This window comes from Topomyia yanbarensis, chromosome 3, assembly GCF_030247195.1.
Source record: "Topomyia yanbarensis strain Yona2022 chromosome 3, ASM3024719v1, whole genome shotgun sequence".
NCBI lineage: Eukaryota > Metazoa > Arthropoda > Insecta > Diptera > Culicidae > Topomyia > Topomyia yanbarensis.
The window spans coordinates 151,042,055-151,064,993 of record NC_080672.1 but is presented as its reverse complement, the minus strand read 5'-3'; the positions used below and the strand labels follow the sequence as shown (position 1 = coordinate 151,064,993).

The window sequence follows — 22,939 nt, the reverse complement described above, 5'->3', positions numbered from 1 at the left end:
ATCAATTTCACGCTCCGGGAAAAATCAATGATTTAGTCTTTATATCCGCATTTAAATTATCATTACGGGTTTTCCATCGGAATACAGCAAAGCAAAATAATATATATTTGTTGTTGGCCATTACGTGAAAATATTTATATAAAATATTTCCATGCTCTTCATTTTTGTAAGTTGCTTTCTGAGTCGAGCACCCTCATTCACAAGATCAATCTTCTCTGTTCGCATTTAGTTTAAATATTCTAAAACTACTTTTTCGCAAGGCTTAATTTTTATTTAGTTTGTATAGGTATGTAGGTTTGTTCCAGTACTTCATGTGATTTTTTCGGAGAAAACAGCAGTAGAAAATAACACGCTCCTATTTACACCGATGATTGATGCAGTTGAAAACTGTAAAATTCAACTGTATCGATAATACTAAAAGAAGAACAAGAAGCGATTTCCGAAATAGCTTTCTTACGGTTTGCTCCAAAGTATTGCGAATCTTTTCTTAAATCCACATTGCGACTATTCAGCCATGCGCCACCGGGCCGTGCGTTGAATTACGCGCCCATCTAGTCTGCATCAGTGCGAGTGAGAAAACATTTTGACGTTTGTTTTTGTTTCGACCGCACTCGTGTGTATCTCATATACCAACAACTCGACGAAATGCTATATTATCTCGCGATAGACAATACTCCCAATTTACTCGGCGCTGGAACAAAGACAATTTTTACATGAAGTTGAAAATATTTTCATACTTAGGCTAAATAGTCAGTTACTCGGTTAGACTTCGAAAAGAGACATTTCCGCATTAATCCACACACCGCGCTACCGGATCTCTCGGAAACCTGTAGAACTTCAGTTCTGGATAATATGTTTGAATTTGTCTGCCAGAAAATGTCTTGCACTTCATAATTACAGACGGACGTTATGGAAAGAAAGCGGTATCTCGGGAAAACAAAAAAAAAACAACACAGTAAACAATCGTCGTTTTACATTTAATGTCACAATACGACAACACTTCCAAGCAGCCCTTTAGTACTTTTAGTTTCCAAGCCGAACGTTTGCCAATGTCACTTGCGTCCAATCACGAGCTGGTTCAGAATTGGTTAAAAAACAGAGGACAGAGCTGGCGGATACTATTCTAGCCGAAAACTACCGATTTTTATTGATTTTGGACACATCCTACTCAACATTCATTTTTTGGGTTGGATTTGATCTGAGATGTGTTATCAGTATTTTACAATTCTATGTCAATACTACGTTTTTGGGACAACAACCCGGCCCACCGATAATATCCGATAAAGTTTTAGTGACCCTACCGATATAATAATGAATTCTATTTGGCCACCCTGCTGGGCGTATGGCTGGTCTTTGAGTTATTTATTTTAAATGAGCGTGTTGGTACGAATTCCCACCTTGATAAACCTGGACAGATGCTTCAACTTTGAAGACGAAATAAACGAACGCAAATGCCAATCACGTTTTGCGCACACTACCTCAAATATTGCTCTAAACATTTTGTTTTGTTGATAGAGAATCGGAAGCGGCGTTCAAGTGAATTGACCAATATATTGTAGAGGTAATCGAGAAGTATGAAATTATTACCAATCTTTCCAGAATAGTTTAACATTTCGAAAAATGTTTTGCTAGGTCATCATATTCGGTTCGTAACAATGGAGGACTCTACCATCCGGATCACGCACTACATAAACCCGCACATGTTTTGGTACAAACCGGTGTCGGCTTATGTTCACAATCTTGAAGAAAAACGATTTCAGTTGGCGATAGATGAGTACTGTGAAGAGAATTTTCGAGAGGCAAGCGCTGACAGGAATTACGAGGCCTTCCCGGGTGAGGTTGGTATTTTCGCGGGGCGCACAATATAGTAATATTTTGTTGCTGTCGTTTTCATTTTTATTAACATTAAAATGATAAGGTAAATTTTGTTAACTGTTTTTTGGTAAACTTCAAAGCAAATAATATGTGTAATATGTAGATTATTTAACTTTAATAGTTACCAAATATGGTTATTTTGTTGGTTAGAATAGCAAATATAAAACTAGTTCGATTATTTGTCATTTGCTTTGCAAGGCAAAAAAGGTTGCACTGTAAACTATTTTGTATTCCAGACGGTCGCAGTTCTAGATTTCGACAGAAACAAGTGGTGCCGTTGCGTTGTCGATGAAGTTATCGAAGGCAAAGATGGAGACAAACGGTACAGTTTATGGGCAATCGATGACGGAGTTCCGATTCAGTCTTCATCCCAATATGTCAATTTGTTACCACAAAAGTTCTCGTCTGACGTGTCCAGCAAGGTCAAACGAGGAGCAATCAAAAATGTTCTACCATCTGAGTGTGTAAGTAAGTGGTTTCAATACCCTGTCACTAAACTAATGTTTTTTTTATTTAGATCTTCGACAACCATATGGACAAATTGATCTCAAAGATCACTCTTCGTTGGGATAACAACGCTTCTGGCGTGCTCCAATCAATAATTCAGAATGCTAGCACCATATACTTCCGAAACGTGACCAAACATCACGTTCATAATGTGTTGGTCAATTTTGGAGATCTCGAAATTGTGTCACGCAAAGACAATTTTTTTAATGCCGGTCAGATACTAAAAGAAATCCGTCAGGCCACCGAAGTTGAACCTAGAGATTTTATTACTAGTAAGTTTAATTGAAATGTTTTACAAATATTTTATATTCATTATTTGATTTAGGACTTTCAGAAATTCAAACTATGAGCGTGAACCGCTGCCTTACGAATGACGCGACTGAAAAAAGAAGCCACGGCAAAGTGCATAGCGCAAGTCCAATAAAAACTCAATACGAACGCAATGGGTCGAACAAAATCCCGAATGGCGCAGGTGATGACGGTCAGTCTCGTGATCTGGAGCTAAACGGTGTCGATGAAGAAGATTTTGACGAAAGCGCCAGCATGATAAGACCGAATCATACGCGAGAATGTACTCGACCGCAACCGTCAGTGGAAGCAATTGCAGAAAACTCTCACTCAGACGATGAAACATACCCGATTGCATCGTCACGCGTGAAAAATGCTCGAAATATACAATATGAAAAACAACTTTGGCAGCAGAAAACTCGTCCCTATAACCCAATCACGATTGCCAATTTGAGAATCAATCAACCAAGTGACCATAAGTCTAATAATTTGTCATTCATCAATTCTCCTCTTGAAAAACGGACATGCGGAGAAATTGAACCCGAGGAGCTTTCGGGAAAACCGAAATCGACGGTTTCATTTTTGGCCAAACTGGAGATGCGCAAAAAACAACGAGCTGCACAGAAATCGATTGACGAAGGGGAGCAAACACAGAAAACATCGTCGCCGTCATCATCCCACAGATATACCAACATTAACATCATACCGGCCGGCTTCAACATGGGCAACATTGGCTTTGATAGCGGAAGGGTAGTGGCTGGAGATTCATCTGATTCCTCCGAACGCAAATCGAAGCACACGTCGCCGAGTTTCAAGCTGAGACAGTCAAAAATGAAACAAGAAAAGAGCCAACATTCGTTGTCAGATGAACAACAACAGCAGCGTCATGTCGATGCTGATCTTAATGGGGGAAAGTTCAGCAATGGTCACGATTCCGGTGTCGAAAATGGTCGCGTGTTTGTGACAAAAAATACGAGTCGATTCGATCAATTAATCGAGGAGGAAGCATGGTAAGCGATTTATTCAGAGCGATCATAAAACGAGCTCTGCTCTGAACCATTGAGTTTTAATTATTTATTTTGACAATGTTACATATATGAATCGTGCTCTGGGCACCAAGTAAAAGGTGTTTTTATGCCAGCAATCTACCAGTAGCATGCATGCTATTTACGAAGTGTGTGTGCACACATAATTTTTTGAGTAAAAGAAATGATTAAGGTTTAACTGCGAAAGCGAAAAAAGCGCTCTTTCTCTAACCATTGGGAAAATCTTTATGAAAATCATATCAGTAATACTCTACCAATGCCCCAAATATATTGATAGGTATTAATGGAGTTCTCCCCAACGGTTGAAAAAGCTGCTTTTTTCGTTTTCCAAGATGGCCGCTAATTGAAACGTTCTCAGTTGAATCTTGAGATAATTTCTTATGCTTGACGATTGTCGTTATACAGAATATGCGTCATTCTACAATTTTGCTCACTGCGAACAAACAAGGTTTGTTTTCAATGCATTTCTTTGAAATAACTTCGAACGATGTTTGTACTTAAACCAAAAGTCAGCCCTATTTATAATAAGCAAGTTGGACCGTGTAGACCCTATATGTGCCTAATATTTTTATCGTTGTTCTATCCCAACAAATTTCTTTTTGTAAGGTAACCAAAATGCAAAAAACGTGGAAGACGGATTCATCATCGCAATATCTATATCGTGGTTGTACTTAGTTATTTTTTTTAATGAAAGTGAATATTACTGGGTTCTCAAGGCTGGCAATGAAAAACGATACACATAATTATAAAAAATTGACCACAAAAAAACTAAACGCCTAAGATTTAAAATACAGTAAATATCAAATGTAGGGAATTGTAATGAGAACATACTGAATTAGTGAAAATTTATATGATTTCATACTGTTGCAATAAAATCGAGCATAATGTGACTGTCATCTTCCTACATACAACATTCCAACACATACCCAACATATGCAACGTCTTCATTTTGAAGTACATAGTCTTTTGTGACTCTATTTCACTGCTTCGTAGTAATTTATGCCCTGCAATCATTCTGCAAGTCACTAACGATTGTCCATAAAATCTGTCGAAATAGAAGTTTCGCTATGCAAAGGCTTCTTGTACTGTAATGTGTTTGGCTTTCTGATATACAGAAAGGCTATGCCCCAGAGAGCCGGGAGTCCTACACTGAGAACAGACTTATTTTAAACACTTCAATTATGAGGACGAATATACCTCATTCAGGGTGAGGCAGAAAAGAATGACCAGTGGCGTAGTAGAAGGGATGTTTTGTTGACAAAACACCCCTCGAAACCACGTAATAGATGGAGAGAATGGCACAAAGCAAGAGGAAAGTCGGGAGCTAAATAGATGGATCAAGCGATGCCCCGAGTTAATTGTGGGAAACTCGTGAGCAAAAGAACTAGATGATATGAAAGCACAACGAGACCACCGCTCCGGAGTTATACTTTGATGTAGTTCCGTGGGGGACAAGAAGAGTAATGAGTGGTTTAGTGATTAGGCACTTAAGTAAATCCCACACTGCCAAAACACTACAGACTAGACTTTTGAAGTTTTTTGAACCTTACTTTTAAAACACACACATACATACATAGGTACATAAATAGTTTAATCTTAATCATTGCGACATAGCTTGTAGTAGCCGAAAACAAAAAAAGTGCGACGTTGCAATTATTGTAGAGCCGCATTGTGCATGAAGGCGTCGTGATCGCCAAGATCAACGATGGTACTGAAGGCCGTGATCCTGGCGTTTCTGAACATGAGCAGGACAGTACTATAGAAATGCCTAGAAGAAGGTTACCTACTAGATGGATGAAAGATTCAGAAGCGAAACCAGAACCAGAGAAGCCACCAAGAAATTTTGCGGAGTATCGATCTATATGCCTGCTGGATAATCGGTAAACTTCTGGAAAGGGTCATCCTCAACACGCTGGTGAACTACGCCAAAGGGAATACGGGCTATCGCAGAGGCAGTTTTACAACTCGGCCAACCAGCCCCGCACAAAACTCGGCCAACCTACCCCAATGCATATTTTCGAAAACAATCACGATTTACACAAACGAATATAAGGTTACACTGGTAACCGTTATACCATTTTGTTGGGTTTTGAATACCCTTTCCAGCGGGAAAAAGTTTTCTGAAATCGGATGTAAATTGATTCGCGTTACACTTTACAGAAACAGGAATTTACTCATCAGCATCAGAAAAAGAGCAAACGTGCTCCTGTACAAACGACACCACCAAAACATCTGAAATTACGTTGGAACATGGGTGACCCAATACCCCACCACAATCACTATAGATGTCGCTACTGCGCATTATAGCCTTTTCATAAAGGACACTCGCCCAACCAGCCCCGGTCACCCCTACGTTGAAGCCCCTGGGTGCGATGGTCGACGATCGGTTAACTTTCAATCGCCACATCGACTATTTAGGGGAAGATGGAGTAAAACGCACCCCCTAAGGAAATATGATCAGAACTCAGCTACAGAACATCAATTGGAAGAATTTAATTAATGATGTCGTTTAGCCAACATTTTTCTCTGTAATCGCAATCATAACGCTTTGCAAAATATTCAAAAACATGAAAAATATTCAATTCTTCCAAATCATTAGAAATTACCTTTTGAAAAATAAGCGGGGCAAAATGCACCGCAACAACAGGACAAAATGCTCGGTGAACAAGCAAGTAGTTTTGTTTTCCTTCGGGGTTTCAAAAGTGTGCCATTAAATAGCCTTAGGTTATGCAATTAGTAGATTAATAGTAAAATAGCATCTATAAGAGCTGAAAATCCTTGTTGCATGAGCCACAATAATTAAATGAGAAGAGTACGTTTTTGTTTTTTTTTGTTTATTTCTCGAGCTGATGTACGGTTATCCAACTTTGACAGTGTATGTTTACTATGACGGACTTCCGACTGGTGCTACCCTTTTATAGAAATTTTCAGCAGTTTTCGATATAAGCAAAGGGTGCATTTTACCCCAAGGGTGCGCTTTACCCCATCTTCTTCTATGTGAGAAAGCATCGAAGACAACTAACACAGTGGCAAAAATCATGTCGAACATCGTAGGAGCTCGTCTCATATTCAATACTGAGGTATGGCGTTCCAGCCCGGAATGCTACCTGAGCACGTTTCGCCTGATAACTGTTCATGTCGCAAGTGCGTACATAACGATACCGTCGGAGGCGGTATGCGTCATTGCCGGGATGATCCTTATCTGCATCACTCTGAGGATGTGAAATGCTACTAGCGATGGAATACACGACATGCAAGGAGACTGGTCAGAGAAGACTTGTCGAGAAACTCTCCGTCGGTGTAATCTAAGTTCATCGCCGAACACTAGATGAGTGATGTGAGATGAAGTACTGGTTTATGGATCATCGGGGCGCCAGCGTACCGGATGTAACGCCACCCGCGAAATCGCCACGGCATCTTAACAGTTTTTCCGCGGATGAGAATATAGCCGGGAAAACAGTGGAAGCGAGTTGAGTAGAAAATTCATGGCACATTCAAAGGTAATTATGATGTTACCACCATAGGTGATTCTGTCGTTATTCCGTTTAGTGCATGAGTTTTACTGTCGCTCTACGCATAATTGTCCCATGTGTATATGGAACCCCATATCACATGGGACAGTTATGCTTATAGCGGCACTTTACTCAATTGACAATGGACCACACAATTGATGTTCAAGTGACCGTCATAATTATATTGGGATATGCCAGTGTGGTGGCCGCAGTGTTCTAGCGGATATTTATTAAAATGGAAAATCAAATCTGTTTGTTCGAACTTGGATGTCTGTTCCCTATGTCTGAGTTGTAACATATCCAAATTTTAAATAATCTCTGATTATCAAATAAAGCAATCATTAATACACACCAGAACACACTAATAACTTGCAGATTAGTCTTCGTAAACATTATGGACCAGCGCTCTCTGATTTACTGAAAAGTCGATTGATTCGCTTCACACCTAGGAGACCCAAGAGGATATTTGGAAAAAGGCAGAAACGGAATCAATGCGAAGTTTTATTTGTATACTTGACTTAGCACGCGTTTTTAGAGGGGCATGACACCTTGGACTACACAAAATAGAGGACTTGACATTACACACTTCGAAACAAACAGGCGTAAAATTTAGTCCGCCCCCCGAGGACCGGTGTTTAGTTGGCAGACAGTTGCCACTCGTACGAGTTTGCAAATTTTTATCTTGCGGGACGGACCGAGATCCCCTAAGCTATAAGGTGCAGTCCTATCAGCCCGTTCAAAAAATTAGGCCGAAGAGTTAATAATTGATACTTAATTTGTATAGGAAATTTTTGATGCACAATTATTACACATCATACAAATTTTGTTGTCAATACACACTCATGACACGTGTGAGTGCTACTTTTTACATTTTCAGCAAAAACCTTTAATACTGTCAACCGATCTTCGTAATATTTGAGAGATTTATACAGAATAGACAGAAGCATCAATTGTCTTCTCTGAAATGTATCTAACATTTATAGGTTTCAAGATATTCAATCTCAAACTTAAAAAAAAGTCTTTAAAAATGCTAAATGGCGCTTGTCATAAAATAGCACATAAGTGATAAAATGCATAAAACCCCGAGATGTTATGCTACATTGATTTTTTTTGCACATTTTGGAAGTTAGCTGATTTCGCACCTTTTTACAATTTAATATTGTCGTGGCTATTTCGAAAAATTTTCGGGAACAATTTTTGGCGTTTAGTTCATTTGGGCCTATAGCATCGTTACTACACGTGATGCGAACTTTGTTATAACTTGATAGATTTCAGGTTTACAAGAGGATACTCTTGCTGCAGGTGGGAGATGAAACTTTGACTGCCATCAACCAACAACGTACAACTGCTCCACGGTGTGTTTGGTAGAACAACTTTACAAAAAAAAATCAAAGTACTATATACATTCAAATATTACCAAAAGTGAGAATCTGATGGACAATTTCATTGTTCACAACTTTGTAGAAAACTACAACTAGATCTAAAATCGCCAGAGAAAGCAATTAACATTTTATCAAAGTTTCCATGTTCGCACGGGGCCTACTGGTTAAGAAGTCGATTTCTAAAAACATTTGCCTTTCTAACAAATGACTTGTCGTATTTTAACAGTGTATATAGAACAATTTGCGTGCTAATAAAGTCTCACCTTTAAGCGCAAAAACATAATTTCAGATTCCACCGGTTAATGCGCACCAATGTTATTATATAAATAAGGAGATATGGAGAAGAGTAGATAAAATTTTGAAAGATGCTTGGTAATACAGCAAAAAGAAACATTTTTTTCTGTCAGATATATTTGTTTCTCCTTTTTTATTTCTTCACTCCTGGAGTGTGCTTGATGTAATCTTGAATAAACCTCCTTTCTCGTCATCATGTTGTGGGATACATTTAGCTTAAATTTAAACTTTATATTTGATCAAACTCGATTAGATATTCAGTCATTTGATTTGATTTCGATTGAGGATCCTGATTGACAGTTTCATGAAGGATAGAAAAACAATTCGACGAGATTTATGTTAAAGTTTGTTAACTTTTGGGATACATTCGAGAACTTCTGTGCATCGAACAATATTGCTGCAAGGTGTTTCATGTACTCAAATCACACGTTGTTTCAAAAAGAACAAATTTCATATAACTTAGGAAAAAGGTGTCAAAGCCTACTGTCATTATTTTCTTTGAGAAGAAATTCCGAAATTGCTTGTACACTGAACAGAAATCGCAATAGTAAATGAGAAATAAAAGTTTAGTCTATTGTACGAAGATAGCGATCTCAATATAAAAGTAGATATAGAAAATCCTCCTTTATCCGAAAGACGTTACTGTCTCCAAATTCTGAGCTGAGCTGGCAACTCTGTCTTCTTGATATGTGGTCTTCACTCTTATCCCATATTATGAGGGAAATCTTCAATAATTAAAGGAAAATCTTAAGATTATGTGAAATGTGTTCTTTTTGGAAATAAAGCGCAATTTGAGGGCAAGTAAAACTCTGGATCCTAAAATTCTAATGAAATGAATCTACTCAAAAAGATAACAAACATGGATCCAAAACTCAAAGAGCTCATTCTAGATTACATTAGCTTTGTCTTAGAGCGAGAAAAGAAATAGAAAAGAGAAGAAAACATGATAAAATCCGTTACAACATTAATCAATATCTTTATAAAGTAAGAATATCGAATACATTTGGTCAACACCTTTCCACATCTCCTTGTTCATCAAATCCAATTGGCGTCCAAGAACCGGAGGAATCTGAGAATATATTTTTTCTGCTGAGAATGGGACTTTGTTAACTTTGAAATTTATCTGAATATACTGTTCATCTAAACCCAACATTTTTTTGTAAATCCTTGTTAATCGACTTCTTAATCAATGGGCGCGATAATAATAAAATTTAAATAACTTTACGGGTGGTTTACATCGATTTATAGCTTTCTACGAAGTTGTACACAATGGAATTGTTTATCAGATTCTTATTTTTAGTATTTTTTGAATGCCAATAGTACCAATTAGTAACAAAAATGCGAATTAGTTTCATTAAAAAACTTACGTTTTCAAACAAAAAACTTTAAAATAAAATGTTATTCTAGACCCCCCGACCGGTTATTTTACTTTTGGTTTCAAGCGAAAGGGAAACGTCCATTCTTCCATATCCTAAAGTTTTACAGATGCCAAATTTTTTTCGAATAAAGTTGTTCGACAAAGACACCGTGGCTCACCAAAGTTGTAGCTTACGGTTGGCCGGGTTGGTCCCCGCCAAGGGTGCCAAGTTTCGTGGGGCGCTGAAATCGTGATCTATTTTATAAAAAAGTGAGAATAAATCATAAGATTAGTCATGAAAGGATTGCCATGTCCAGGCACACACTAACTTGTTCGAAAATCGAACTGAAAAAGAAAACCAATGTTTAACACCAATGCAGTGCACAGAGACCCCACCAAAGGCGCACACAGATTACGCTACGCTGAAGTTTTCCGGATGCCAGGAAGAGTTCCGCAATATCACAAAGTTGCCAGTAATCAACGATCAGTGATTGTGCAACTTAGTGAATTTCTGGTTAAAATGACATGGGACTTTTGGAATTCAGCAGCGTTGGAAATTCCTTGTATTATCTCCAAGACTTGGTGTTAGAGCTTCCCCCAGCTGGTACATTTGACGGCCTCTCAAGAGAAAAATTTAAACCTTTATAAGTAATCTCACCTGCCTATAGTTTTCGGAGCAGTAAAAGATTCCCACACATGGAGATAATCAGAGTCACGCTCCTCTCAAGTAGCAAGTAACGTTTTATAGCATGTTACAAGTGAAATCTAAGTTAACCTATTTAAGCTTCTTAAAAGTGCCTTGAAACCACAATTGTTACTTGGGGTCAGTTAAGAAGCAGAATGATTTGTGGTCGTGAGTGGCGTAGCTCTTTTTAGTATTTTTGTAAAAAAATACTAAGAGCATTTTTTAGAGCATTCACTAGTCGGACTCTTTTTGTACGCGGGGATGATTATGTGGACTCTCCTGCCAAAGGTAAATTTTGAGAGGACACACCATTTTGTCCCGTCCAGTGCCATTCAAAATCTTTGCTCAACGGAGTAAGGGGTGTTTGAAACAAACCCGTGCTTCAGTAGATCCACGCATGACAAACTCGAATCAGTGATTACACAGTCGATTTCAACTTTATGAGCGGCATGTAGACTTGGTAATCCTTCATAAAAGACAGAATATCACTATTCTGAGCTTATCTGGGCAAAATATCTGTTACCGCTGAATAAGTCGTAGCTTTGTTTTACTTGCATGTGGGTGGATAATGTTTGGGACATAATCGAAATGTCGTGATGGCATTTGGACTGATGATTCGAATTTAATGATGTGCACCGTAATGAGCAATTCTTAAAAATAATCTCAATATATTGGTCTGGATATACAGATATAGAACATCGAAAAAAGTCCCTATGTCTTATAATGTCATGAAATATCGAGATTTGGAGTAATGTTGAAAGAATGCCTTTCTGCGACTTTATAATTTTTTAATTGAGATGCGACCTGAGTTTAGGATTGCAGCTTTTAATTTTTTGTATGTCTTTGATATGCATAAAACGTCGAAATCTGGTAAAATCTAAAAAAAATTCTTGATATTTTTTTTCGAAAATCCAAAAGTTTCAGAGGAGAAGACCTTTACAAAAATCACGAGATGATACAAGATCTGAAGTTTCATACATTCAAACGAAAAGCTATCTTTCTAAACTCCAATATTTTCCAAGTCCCGTAAAGGTTATCCACAAAAAAAATTCAAGATGACACTAAATTTTGACGTTTTTTGAACATCTAAGCCATTTTGCATCAGAACTACGAAGTTTTTTATTCGAAAAGTTCTTGGTGTTTTTTTCACGGGTAAAAATTTACGCAAAATTGACCGCTAAGCCCGACTCTTTTATCATGTCTGATTGAGCTAAAGTTTTGCATAGCGACTTTTTTCGAGGTGTCTGGTTATAAAATTCGATGGCTACTTTTTTTCTATACGCGCCATTGGCACCCTAGTATACAGTTTCCTGAATAGATGGTCACATAAAATGCGTGGCAGTTAAACACGAACGAACTTCGGTTGAATCTTTTAGAAATCGGATCTTTCGGTACTTTACAAGCTTTCAATCATTGGAAATGAATATAGCTGTTACTGAATGGTTGAACCGCAGAGGTAGTTCTTCCGGAACAATTCTCCGTCCGTCGCCTTTAAATACCTAGGGTCTACTGATTTCTCAAAGTCTCCCGAGAAAATACTCCGTTCGTCGCATTCAATCACTTAACTTCGAATGATATTAGAGACAAATCTGCAGTCAACCTATATTAAAAATTTAACAAAGCTGTAGTGTTCTGTTGGTTTTCCATAATGATGGTTTTGCCCGAAATAGGCTAAAAAATTTGATTCTTTAATCTTGGTGTCTTTCAGGTACAGTAAAATATAAATTGTTATCAAAATTCAGAGATAAAAATTTTACTTTGTTAATCTTTGAAGATCCATTTGCGTTATATGCAAAAACGCTATTTCCTCTATATGCAAGTCTGGAAATTTTGGAAAATTTGAGATGCATGTGGCGATCCTCATTGTATTCGAGTTTGCACACCAGACCCGTATAGTGTTTGCTGGCCGATCGTAGCGCTGGCTAGTGACAAGATCCTACTTTCTGGTGGCATTTCAAAACGAGTTTTATTACTTACACGCATTGAAAACTTTAGTTGTATGTCAGTTGTCAATGTTCATAGTTTGCTTTTTTGGGTTGGAAAAGTGAGGCAATCTTAGCACCCTAAGATTGAAGGCAAATATATCTGCAGCAAAACAAACAAATAATCCCAAACTGCTCTTTTTTTGTTTCTAGAATGCAATATATTCTTCACATGCAGTCGTTAAACGATATGAAAAAAATTCGAAACCTTTAAAAATAATCATTGTTTTTAATGATCGATTTTTGGTTTAGTAAAAACCTTGTGGGGCAAAATGATCATGTTGCGAAAAAATATATTTTTTTACAAAATTTTACAAAATTTAAAATTTATTTCGCTTATTTTTTTAGCGGGCTGATAGAACTGCGCTTTTAGCTTAGCGGATCTCGGTCTGTCCCGCGCGACAAAATTTAATTGTTTTGTTCGATAATCAGAAATAAACTAAGATTTTACTTGTTACAACTATGTCTCTGAACAGTTTCGAACACACAAGTTTAAAATATTTGTTTTGTCATTTGAACAAATATTTGCTAGACCATTAAGACCACCTTACTGGCATATCCCATCACTATAACGATCACTTGGATATCAATTCAGTAAAACTCACGCACCTAACGGAATGACGACAGAACCACCTTTGATGGTAACATCTCAATTACCTTTAGATGTGCCTTTTACTCAAATTTTACGCTTGAGATGGAAGTATGCTCTCTGTGCCGAAATTGATGTCGCTTCTCAGTTTTGCACGACCCAGGGGGAACATGGCCTTAATCCCACTACTCTTTCATCGATGTGTGTGTGTGTGTTAACCATCCTATCTCCCACTAGCTGGTAGTGAATTACAAAAAAAGATGTTTGCATGTATTTAAATATATTCATGCAAACAACTTGGTTCAAGGAATTAGGTAGGATTTAGGACTTTCCGATGACTCATATCATGTACAGCGCCAGACATGTTCCGAGGTCATAGTTCCATCAACCAGCCCCGCTTTAATGTAATGATCATAAATGATAAAATTCACTTACTCGAAAGATCTTCTATACTTAACCTTCCGGTGAATGCGCTGAATTGTATGACATTAGCAGTACACATTTGGAAACTTATTTCTCAGCTTTGTAGAATCGAATATTGCTTGAGGTGTCAGTATTATGTATGCGCATGGTGATAGATTTTCGATCAGCGATATACTGAATATCATCATATTTTGTTCACTCTAGATACCCACTGCTCTTTCATCGATGTTACGGGATATTCGTTATAAAATATTGTATGTTTGAGATCCATTCATAAACAATTCCTCGTAGAAAAAAGTCTAAAAATTGTTGTTAGTTTTATAAACCTCGCTCCAATAGTACGTCTCAATTTATTGTTTTTCTCTCGGTTATTCATGGCTTTTCTCAACTGTCAATGCCCGACATCTTTTATAAACGACCCTTGGTATTTTTTGGTTTGGAGTAGACAATCCAATGAAAAATAAGATTGACAGGATTTTTGTGTACTCAGTTATATGTATAATAAAATGTAACAAAGGCATTTAAAGATAACCAACCACGAAATCCTAGTGTTCAGTGTGAGAGTGACACAATTGCACCACAAAGTGGATTAAAACAGGTTTTGTATAAAGTTTAATAGCTTTTGTTCGTTCTTATTAAATTATGAATGGTTTCAATTAATGAATAAGGAATATAAAAACTCCATTAATAAACTGTAACCAAGAGAATATTAGTGGTAAATCAATTTGTGATATAAAGCATTCGAAGTAACAAATAAAATTTCATAAAATAAAGACGAGAGTTTCAGTCTGTGAACAGAATACCAAAAGTCTACCCCCAAAGTAATATAGAAGAAAATTCCACATTCGGAGAAAAGTTACAAAAATTACAACTCAGCCGAGATATGGTATACCGGTCGCGATTCTATGCAAGTTAGTTTCAACTGATATGTATCCTCAACCAACCAATGCTTTATCTGTTCTTTTCATTGCAGCATTCGTTCGAGATTATGCCATCAACGGTTGTTGGTGCATGGTAAACGTATCCCGAAACCGATAGAGCGACTGGAAAATGCCAATTTTTGTCCAGAGGTTCATCGTGAACTCAACATGTTCAACTTCAATTCGATTCACCGAATTCAAACCTATGCGTGGCCGCATATTTTGCGGGGAAATTCATTTTTCTGCGTGAATTCAGCTATGACAGGAAAGACGTTCGCATTTCTTCCGGCTATTTGTTCGTCGGTCATGGTGATTAGTATCGCTAGCCTTATTTGAGCTGGTGCAGAACAAAAATTGAATAATTATTTACTTATATATATTTTATTAATTGTAGAAAATGCATGACGAAGAACTAGTGCCGAAAGGAGCAGGGCCGATGGCTATTATCATATGCAAATCATCTAGGGAAGTTCAACGAGTGGCAAGCTATTGCAAGAAAATGCTTAACTTTTCAATAAACAAGGCAATGGCAGTAGTTGAAGCGTTTGGTGCAAGAGACATTACGAAGGCTTGCGTAAGTTAGTGATACAATCTATATTCGATTTATTCATGATACATATCATCTTGTTCAGAACCTTTTACTGAATGGTTGCGCAATTTTGGTAGCAACCGCACCCGGATATCGACGAGTGTTTGAAAGCATGCCGAACGCTTTTGTAAAAGAACGAATTCAGTCAATCGTCATCGATAACATCGACAGCATCATTGAACGATTCGGCAGCGAGCTTCAATTGCTATGCAAAAACTGTGACAAACCTGAAATTCAAATGGTTGTAACTGCAACATATTGGAATCCGTTGTTTTTTGGATTTTTGAAAAAATACAAAAACATGATTATCTGTATCGGGGCTTATTTGGAAGCTGCCATCTATGGAAAATCAAATTTGGTGTTGAAACTACAAACGCGCGATAAAAAAATTTCAGAAATTATCCATTTTGTGAAGACACATGATTACCAGAACGAGAGGACGTTGATTGTGTGCAGCAATGCTTCCGAGGTATACGAAGTAACTGAACAACTAAAAAATCAATCTATTACGCACATGTTTTGCAACGATCAGACTATGCTTTCAAAAATGGGTAAAATGACGAACAATATTGTGAAATATTTGGTAGCTAAACTTGTTTCGTTCCTCGGTAGATGGTTTCAAGGAGTGGGACAATCAACTACCAGGTGAAATGCATGTGATGGTTTGCTATGACGCCGTCTTACCCGATATGGAAATAAACAAGGCGCAGCATATCATCCATTTTTCACTGCCTAAATCGTGGACGATGTTTACACGTCGGTTTGCCTGTTCGTTTGGATATTACAGAAATCCATTGTGTGATGATACTACCATGCGGTATAACCCATCATCTTCGTTGGTGCTGCTTGACGAGAATAACAACGAACAGTTGCCGAAGCTAGTGGAATTCCTACGCATACACAATCAAGAAGTGGCGGAATCAATAGTCAAACTGACCAATGTAAGTATTTTTGTTATAAATCGTATGGGAATGGCATTCTTTGAACTTGCATTGTAAGTTGATCAACTCACATGAATGAATGGCTGGCGTCCATTTGCATTTTTTACAGGAAATGGAAAAAAAAACTTCCGCATTTCCAAATTAACATTGTTTTTATTTATTTATTTATTTCGTCAATCAAGTGTAGACTACATTGTACAAATATTAATTGCTTATATACTATCCTGTAAACTATTTCTATGTACTATGATGCCGTAAAAAGTTGAAAAACTGTTTTAAACTTGTTCGGGGCAGGTGTTAGGTCGGGGCATGGTAAGGTCAATACTTTCACAATGCTCGTTATACACAGCCATCATCTGGTTTAGTGTATCGCTCCCGTCTATTACGGTTTAAAAAATCCAAAAGCCCTTTCCATTTCCTCCATAAATTTCGTTCTCCCAAAAGTTATGCTTGGTAATGTTCTAAGATGTCACTAATATCCAGCTTCACCACAATGGAATTTAATGGATTGAAATCCCGGTACCCGGGTACGCTGTCGGACACATAACGGTTAAATTTATTCTACAATAAAACTTGCGTATATACAATTTATTTCTTTCAGAATATTCGCATCCAACAAGAAGAGGAGAAACTTTCCCTTGGCAATCCGGTGGATTTTTGCCATCAAGTGCTCGATTTCGGCACATGTCGAAGCGCAGGTTGTATGAAGAGGCACGTTTTCACAACCAGAGACCTGTCGTTAGGTACACTGCCATCCAGTGGAGTAATCAAGCTGAAAATATACAACATGTTTTCGCCGACACATTACACGGCTCGAGTACTTGAACATCGAGACTATGGGGCAAACAGTTGGACCACAGTTAACGATGCACAGGAATTTTTTGCTTTGGACATCGAAATACAACAGCATTATGCAAATGAAGAACGGCACTGTAGTCACGGCGATGTACATTACAACGACTGGTGTGTCATTTATGATGAGTTACGATATTGGCGCTGTCGTATTATGAGCATTGAACCAAAAAAGTTAGCAGGGTCTTTCAACATGTTTAACAAATAATTAAATGAATTTCTTTTACAGGGAGCATGTTACAAGCCGAAAGTTGAAAGTTAAACTTTTGGATATAGGCCGTACTGTTGACTGTGTGTCTTCAGAGTTACTTTATATGCCAAAAGAGTTTTGCCGACTTCCAGCACAAGCCATCGACATTCGAATAGTGGGTGTTGTTCCACATGATTTCGAAACAGAGTGGGACAAGCGAGTGACTGTAACCATTCGGGAGTGGATCGATAAATACACCGCAAATGATAAGTTCCACGTGGAGGGTAAAATAATGCTAGCAATACGAGACGTTATCTGGGTGGACACGATTAGGCTGGTCGAGCATTTGAGAGGGATAAACACCGATATCAACGAGATTCATGTAAAATCGCAGATAATCGGTAAAAATTTTGGTGTCACCGATAAAGAACCGTTAGTTTTGTTAAATAAGATGGTACAGGATTGTGAAGCGTACAGAAAACGAGCCAACAATTTGGTGGGGGAAGAAGCTGTCGATGATAAGAATGTAGCCGATAACTGCGGTACAGATTTGAATACAAACCAGTTTTTTCCCAACGATACGAGACTAAAGGATATAGATAAATGCGTACAATCGCCCGTACTCCTAAAACCAATAGAGAACAGCGATACTGATTCTGATGACTGCGCATCCGTAGTTGCAAAGACAAAAGATAGTGAAACTACCAACTCTGTCGATATTTCAAATGATCTACCGAAACAGATGGACGAGTTGCAGATAACTCCCAGCAGAGAGAGACGGGATCGAAATTTTTTTGAAACATATGATGACTTTGAAATGGAAGAAACATATGAAGTGTTTATTTCACAGTATTATGGTCCGGATGATTTTTACATTTGTCGAGTGGAAAGGTGAGTTTACACTTAGGGTAACTGGTTGAATGGATTCTATCACATCCGCCCGAATGACATTCGCCCGAAAGCCATTTACCCGAATGACATTTGCCCGAATGGCACATAAACCCGAATGTCATTCACCCGAATGCCGCGAACACCCGAAAGACATTCGCCCGAATGCAACATAAACCCGAATGTCATTCGCCCGAATTCCATATACCCGAAAAACATCGAAATGTCAATCGAAAAAATTTAATTTATCAAGCTAAATACAAATTTTATAACATTTGATGCTATGAAAAAATTAACACTAAAGCGATACCAGTCAAATAGTTAATTCAATCGCCTGGCTTGTATGATTTAAATAGGGTTTCCAGTTTTAGGTCTTTTGTGAGTTCTTTTTAGCTGTCGGTACCGGTTGTAGTGTACGTAAAACATCCGTACTAGGGTTTTTCTCTTCAAGCTGCTACTACTTCAACACACCATAGATGTAGGATTACCACGGCTTAACAAACCGTTCCATTTATAGTGCCAGCCTTCCACATTATTGGTGGTCCTAGGAATCGTTTTCGGTGCATTTTCGAAAACTGACTACGAAGCGGGGAGAAAGAGCGGGAATCGAGAAACTTTTTGGTTAGCTTCCTTTCTACCGAAAATACAATTTTTACTAATGTAATCCAAAAAATCGTCGAGAACTCTTGGACAACTTTTCCTCAATCCCACTGAGATGTCCAAAAAATTGTTTCAAAATCGTTCAACATGGGTCCAACGGTTGACGTTTGCTCAACAGTTATTTGGACGTCGTCCAAATTGGTCCAACGAACGTCCTTCATTGGACGATTTTGAAACCAACCGTTCTTAGAGGGATTCTTCGAGTGCCATTGGAATACCGTCGTGATTCGCTGGTTGGACACTTTTTAACTGGATCGCTTTTTAGTTGGACTATTGGACCAGTGTCCAACTAAAAAGCATCTGAACGCCAAAATCTCATGTCAAATTTACTTTGACAATCAATCTAACAATATTTAGGGATGTGATCAGATGCATTTACACTGCCAACATCTCCTTTGGAGAGTTTTTGACATTTGTCAGTCGGTCCAACTAGCGAATCAAATTCGTTTGTTGGACAAGGCTGTGGCCCAACCAGCGAATCACGACTGTACCTTGATGGGATAAGAAATCCAAGGCAACAACTTGTTTGTAAATGAGTGGTATTCGGTGAGCTTCCGAATATTTTGTCTGATGACCAAGTTGTTTTAGTTTCCTGAAAAAAAAACTTTGGTTTAGATGTAAGAATCATCCGTGAAGGGCTGCACCGAAAAAAACTTTTAGCAACGTTTATCACAGCTGTCTTGAAATCCAATATTATGTAGAGAGCTATTTGGTATATAGATTGAAGAAATTTCTCTTGTTTTGAAAGAAGGAATCAACCCTTATGTTTGAGTAAACCGTACAGACCAGTAGATCAACAGTTTTCTTGCAAACTTATTTACCATGCAGATCCAAGGATTTGTTTATGTTTGAAAGCAGCGGGTGTTGTCATGTTTGAAAGCAGCAATGCACCCTTAATAATGGGAAATGCTCATGTTTAAAAGAAGGAATCAATCCCTAAGTGGGAGAAAATCGGGCAAACGAGTGGATCACCAGTTTGATTGCAAGTGCTATTTGGTATACAAACTCGAAGAACTGCTCATATTTAAAGAAGGAACCAACCCCTATGTTTCAATGGATACCAATGGATCACAGGTATGCTTAGGCGGAACCTCCGCTTCGAATCCTCGACCTCGGTAATTGTGGCAAAACCGCATCACACTAGCTTCACCACATAACTTTTATGAGCTACTATTTACTAACGACGTTATGCCAAATGGACTTCCACCATGCATGATATAATTACTAATTTAATTGATTCAATTTGTAACGAAACATCTTAATATATATTTACCTCGATTGATGATGTTTTCGAAAGATTTCTTATTTTGTCCGGTTTATCACGAGATGCCACCGCTCGAGCCGACAACTGCGCCCTATATGCATCAGTTTGCACCGGAAGAGCATTTGTGGCGTTGGCAACGGAACCTCAGCGGTGTCGGACAGTACACCTAAAAGCGCCCACACCACATCGCTTTCTGGTGCACTGTCCGACTTCGCTGCCTTTCAGCCGGCTTTAAACTAGCTATAGCCCCTATATTTGAGTAAACCGGGCAAACGAGAGGATCACAGGTTTGCTTATAACTCCGGCGACAGGAGGATCAACGCCTCGTCCAACGGAACCTCAACGGCTTTGCTCCGCTGCATAAGCCCACTTGTTATTGTTCAGTTTATCAAACTTTGGTTAAAAATTTCACATTTCTGCTCTCGGATTTGGTTTATTTAGGTTAAAATACATACTTTTGACATAAAACCGCATTAAAATCGAACCTCTATCACCAAAGTCTCTAAACTAAACAATTACCGATTTTATATTTTCCTCTTGTGAGAGTGTGGTGTTCGGGTTAATGACATTGGAGCGAGTGGTCCATTCGGGTTTATGGCATTCGGGTAAATGGTCCATTCGGGCTAATGACATTCGGATAAATGGTCCATTCTGGTGAATGGTTTTCGGGCGAACGTCATTCGGGTAAATAACTTTCGGGCGGATGTCATTCGGGCGGATGTCATTCGGGCGAATGTGATAGAACCGGTTGAATGTAGTACTATATTAAATGTTTGCATCGCAATTTCTATCCAACAGATTCTCTCTTATTTCAACAATGATTGCCAACTTCGCCGAAGCTGAAACAACATTAGTTCCCCTACAGCAAGCACAAGTTGGAGATTATTGTCTGGTGTTGTATGACAATGCCTACCAACGGGCTAAGATTATACATATCCAGTCCCGAGATATTCGGGTTTTTTTTCTAGATCTAGGCGGATATGATATGTACTCAGCGATAGATCTGTTTGAGCTTCCCGATGATTTACTAAAGGCTTCGTCTTTTTGTGTATGTTTAATTTTTTAAGCGTGTAATGCACTTTTTTCAAAAACATGTTATTTCAGGCGATCAAAGGAAAATTTGCTTGTCTACAGCCTCGAGAGGAGGAGTCGCAGACTTGGAGTTCCGAGATAGGCGACAAAATCTACGATCAAGTGCTGGCTAACTATCGCACCTTCAACGCAAAAGCGTTACATGTGATTGAACAACCCCACGCGGATCCATTAGTCAAATGTAATTCATACCGATTTTTGCTTTTTGATCCAGAACACGAGCTAGAATCGTGGATATTTGATGAAATTGTTGAATTGAAACTGGCTCGCTATATAGAAGACGAGAGGCCGTACGCGATAGACATAAACTTTGGCGATGACGACTTCCGTCAGTTTCTAGATCCCAGTTATAAAGTTCCGAAAAAGTCGAACGATAACAATTTCGAAATTCGAATAGAAGAAATCACTGAACCAACCCAATCGATACCGCCAAATGAAGACAAACCGCCACCAGAGAAAGCTTCAACGAAATTAACGCTACTGAAACAGCGGCTGCGTAAAAAGAAGCTAGAAACCTCAACCACGTATCCTAGATTAAAACGTGACTTCTGTAGCCCCAAAACCATTTGGCGACAAGATAATTCTTTCATTGTGATTCGAATAGCCTCCCCTGAGAATGTTGTGTACGATATGGCCGTTGATTCAGATTCTCTAGAAGTGTGCTATGTGCACGATGAAGAGAAATACCTACTTTCAATTGTTTTCTTCGGTGCAATTATGCCAGAACTGACAATTCATGAGGTACGTGGTTTGTCAATCGTGGTACGACTAGTCAAACTAGTCCCAACAATGCAGTGGCCGTCAGTAATGCGACACGGGGATAAAGTTCCTTGGCTACAGCAATGTATAGAGGTACCCAACTCAGATGAAACTGATGCTACAGATGGTATGCAGCAGACGTTCCCTTCCGTACCCAACCTGAACGACGTGTCGGATAGTTCGAGTGAAGAACCAGACTTTGGCGACCAATTCGATCAGTTCGATCCAATCGAGGACGATTACTTCATGAGGGACGAATAAAGTACGCCGTCAATCTTGGTCGATCTTATTTAATCACCCTTGTTGTTTACGACGAATGCGAGATTCAAACGAAAGTGGTTCGTATTCTTGTTTACGACAGCAAAATCAAATAGGTTTAGTATTCGTTCCAACCGCTTTCGAACGAATCTTGCATACGTCGTAAACAAGAATAAGGGTGAATATATTGTTTTATACCTGTCCCGACCTTGGTATGTCATTATAGCTTTCAAAGCCTGTTTACTAATGGATATTACATTTATAATTTCGATAGAACTTAATCATGTATTTTACTGAAATAGAAAAATGTTGATAAAAACCCAATTTTGTCCGAAAGTTCCTCTGTAGAGCATTTGTTAAAATCTGCGAAAATAGTTCTACAGCATGGGGCAAAATAAGCACCACGCAAACCTCAACATTTTTATACCTGAAGCTACTACGAACGAAGGATAATGATATTTGGTAATGTGGTTTTTGTTTGAGGCGAAACTGAGTCAGTTCCTAACCCCAACTGCTGTCAAAATATATGAACTGACAGCTGTTGGGGTTAGAACCTTACTCAGTTTCAGGTTCAAGCGAAATTGCC

General features: G+C 38.4%; 1 protein-coding gene across 2 annotated transcripts; it reads left to right on the top strand.

The window, feature by feature from the left end:
- Positions 1-1,394: 1,394 nt before the first annotated feature.
- On the top strand, positions 1,395-22,629 carry LOC131686730 (putative ATP-dependent RNA helicase SoYb). 2 transcript variants are annotated; one of them, XM_058970664.1, is made up of 13 exons: positions 1,395-1,561; positions 1,633-1,838; positions 2,112-2,339; positions 2,393-2,654; positions 2,708-3,680; positions 14,914-15,169; positions 15,255-15,434; positions 15,493-16,000; positions 16,062-16,390; positions 16,992-17,416; positions 17,472-18,323; positions 21,043-21,292; positions 21,349-22,629. In XM_058970664.1, exons 2-13 carry the CDS (start codon positions 1,656-1,658, stop codon positions 22,354-22,356), a joined length of 5,454 nt encoding a protein of 1,817 aa, XP_058826647.1. In that variant the 5' UTR covers positions 1,395-1,561; positions 1,633-1,655; the 3' UTR covers positions 22,357-22,629. The 2 variants fall into 2 exon arrangements, with proteins under 2 accessions (XP_058826647.1, XP_058826646.1); XM_058970663.1 differs by having other exon boundaries at positions 1,395-1,572.
- Positions 22,630-22,939: the final 310 nt, after the last annotated feature.

Bases quoted from the DNA above. Each gene is read 5' to 3' on its own strand.
- LOC131686730 (XM_058970664.1), top strand. From the start codon at position 1,656: ATGGAGGACTCTACCATCCGGATCACGCACTACATAAACCCGCACATG. The intron at 15,170-15,254 runs GTGATTAGTATC...TATTAATTGTAG, and splicing joins CTATTTGTTCGTCGGTCATG to AAAATGCATGACGAAGAACT. The intron at 15,435-15,492 runs GTAAGTTAGTGA...CATCTTGTTCAG, and splicing joins GAGACATTACGAAGGCTTGC to AACCTTTTACTGAATGGTTG.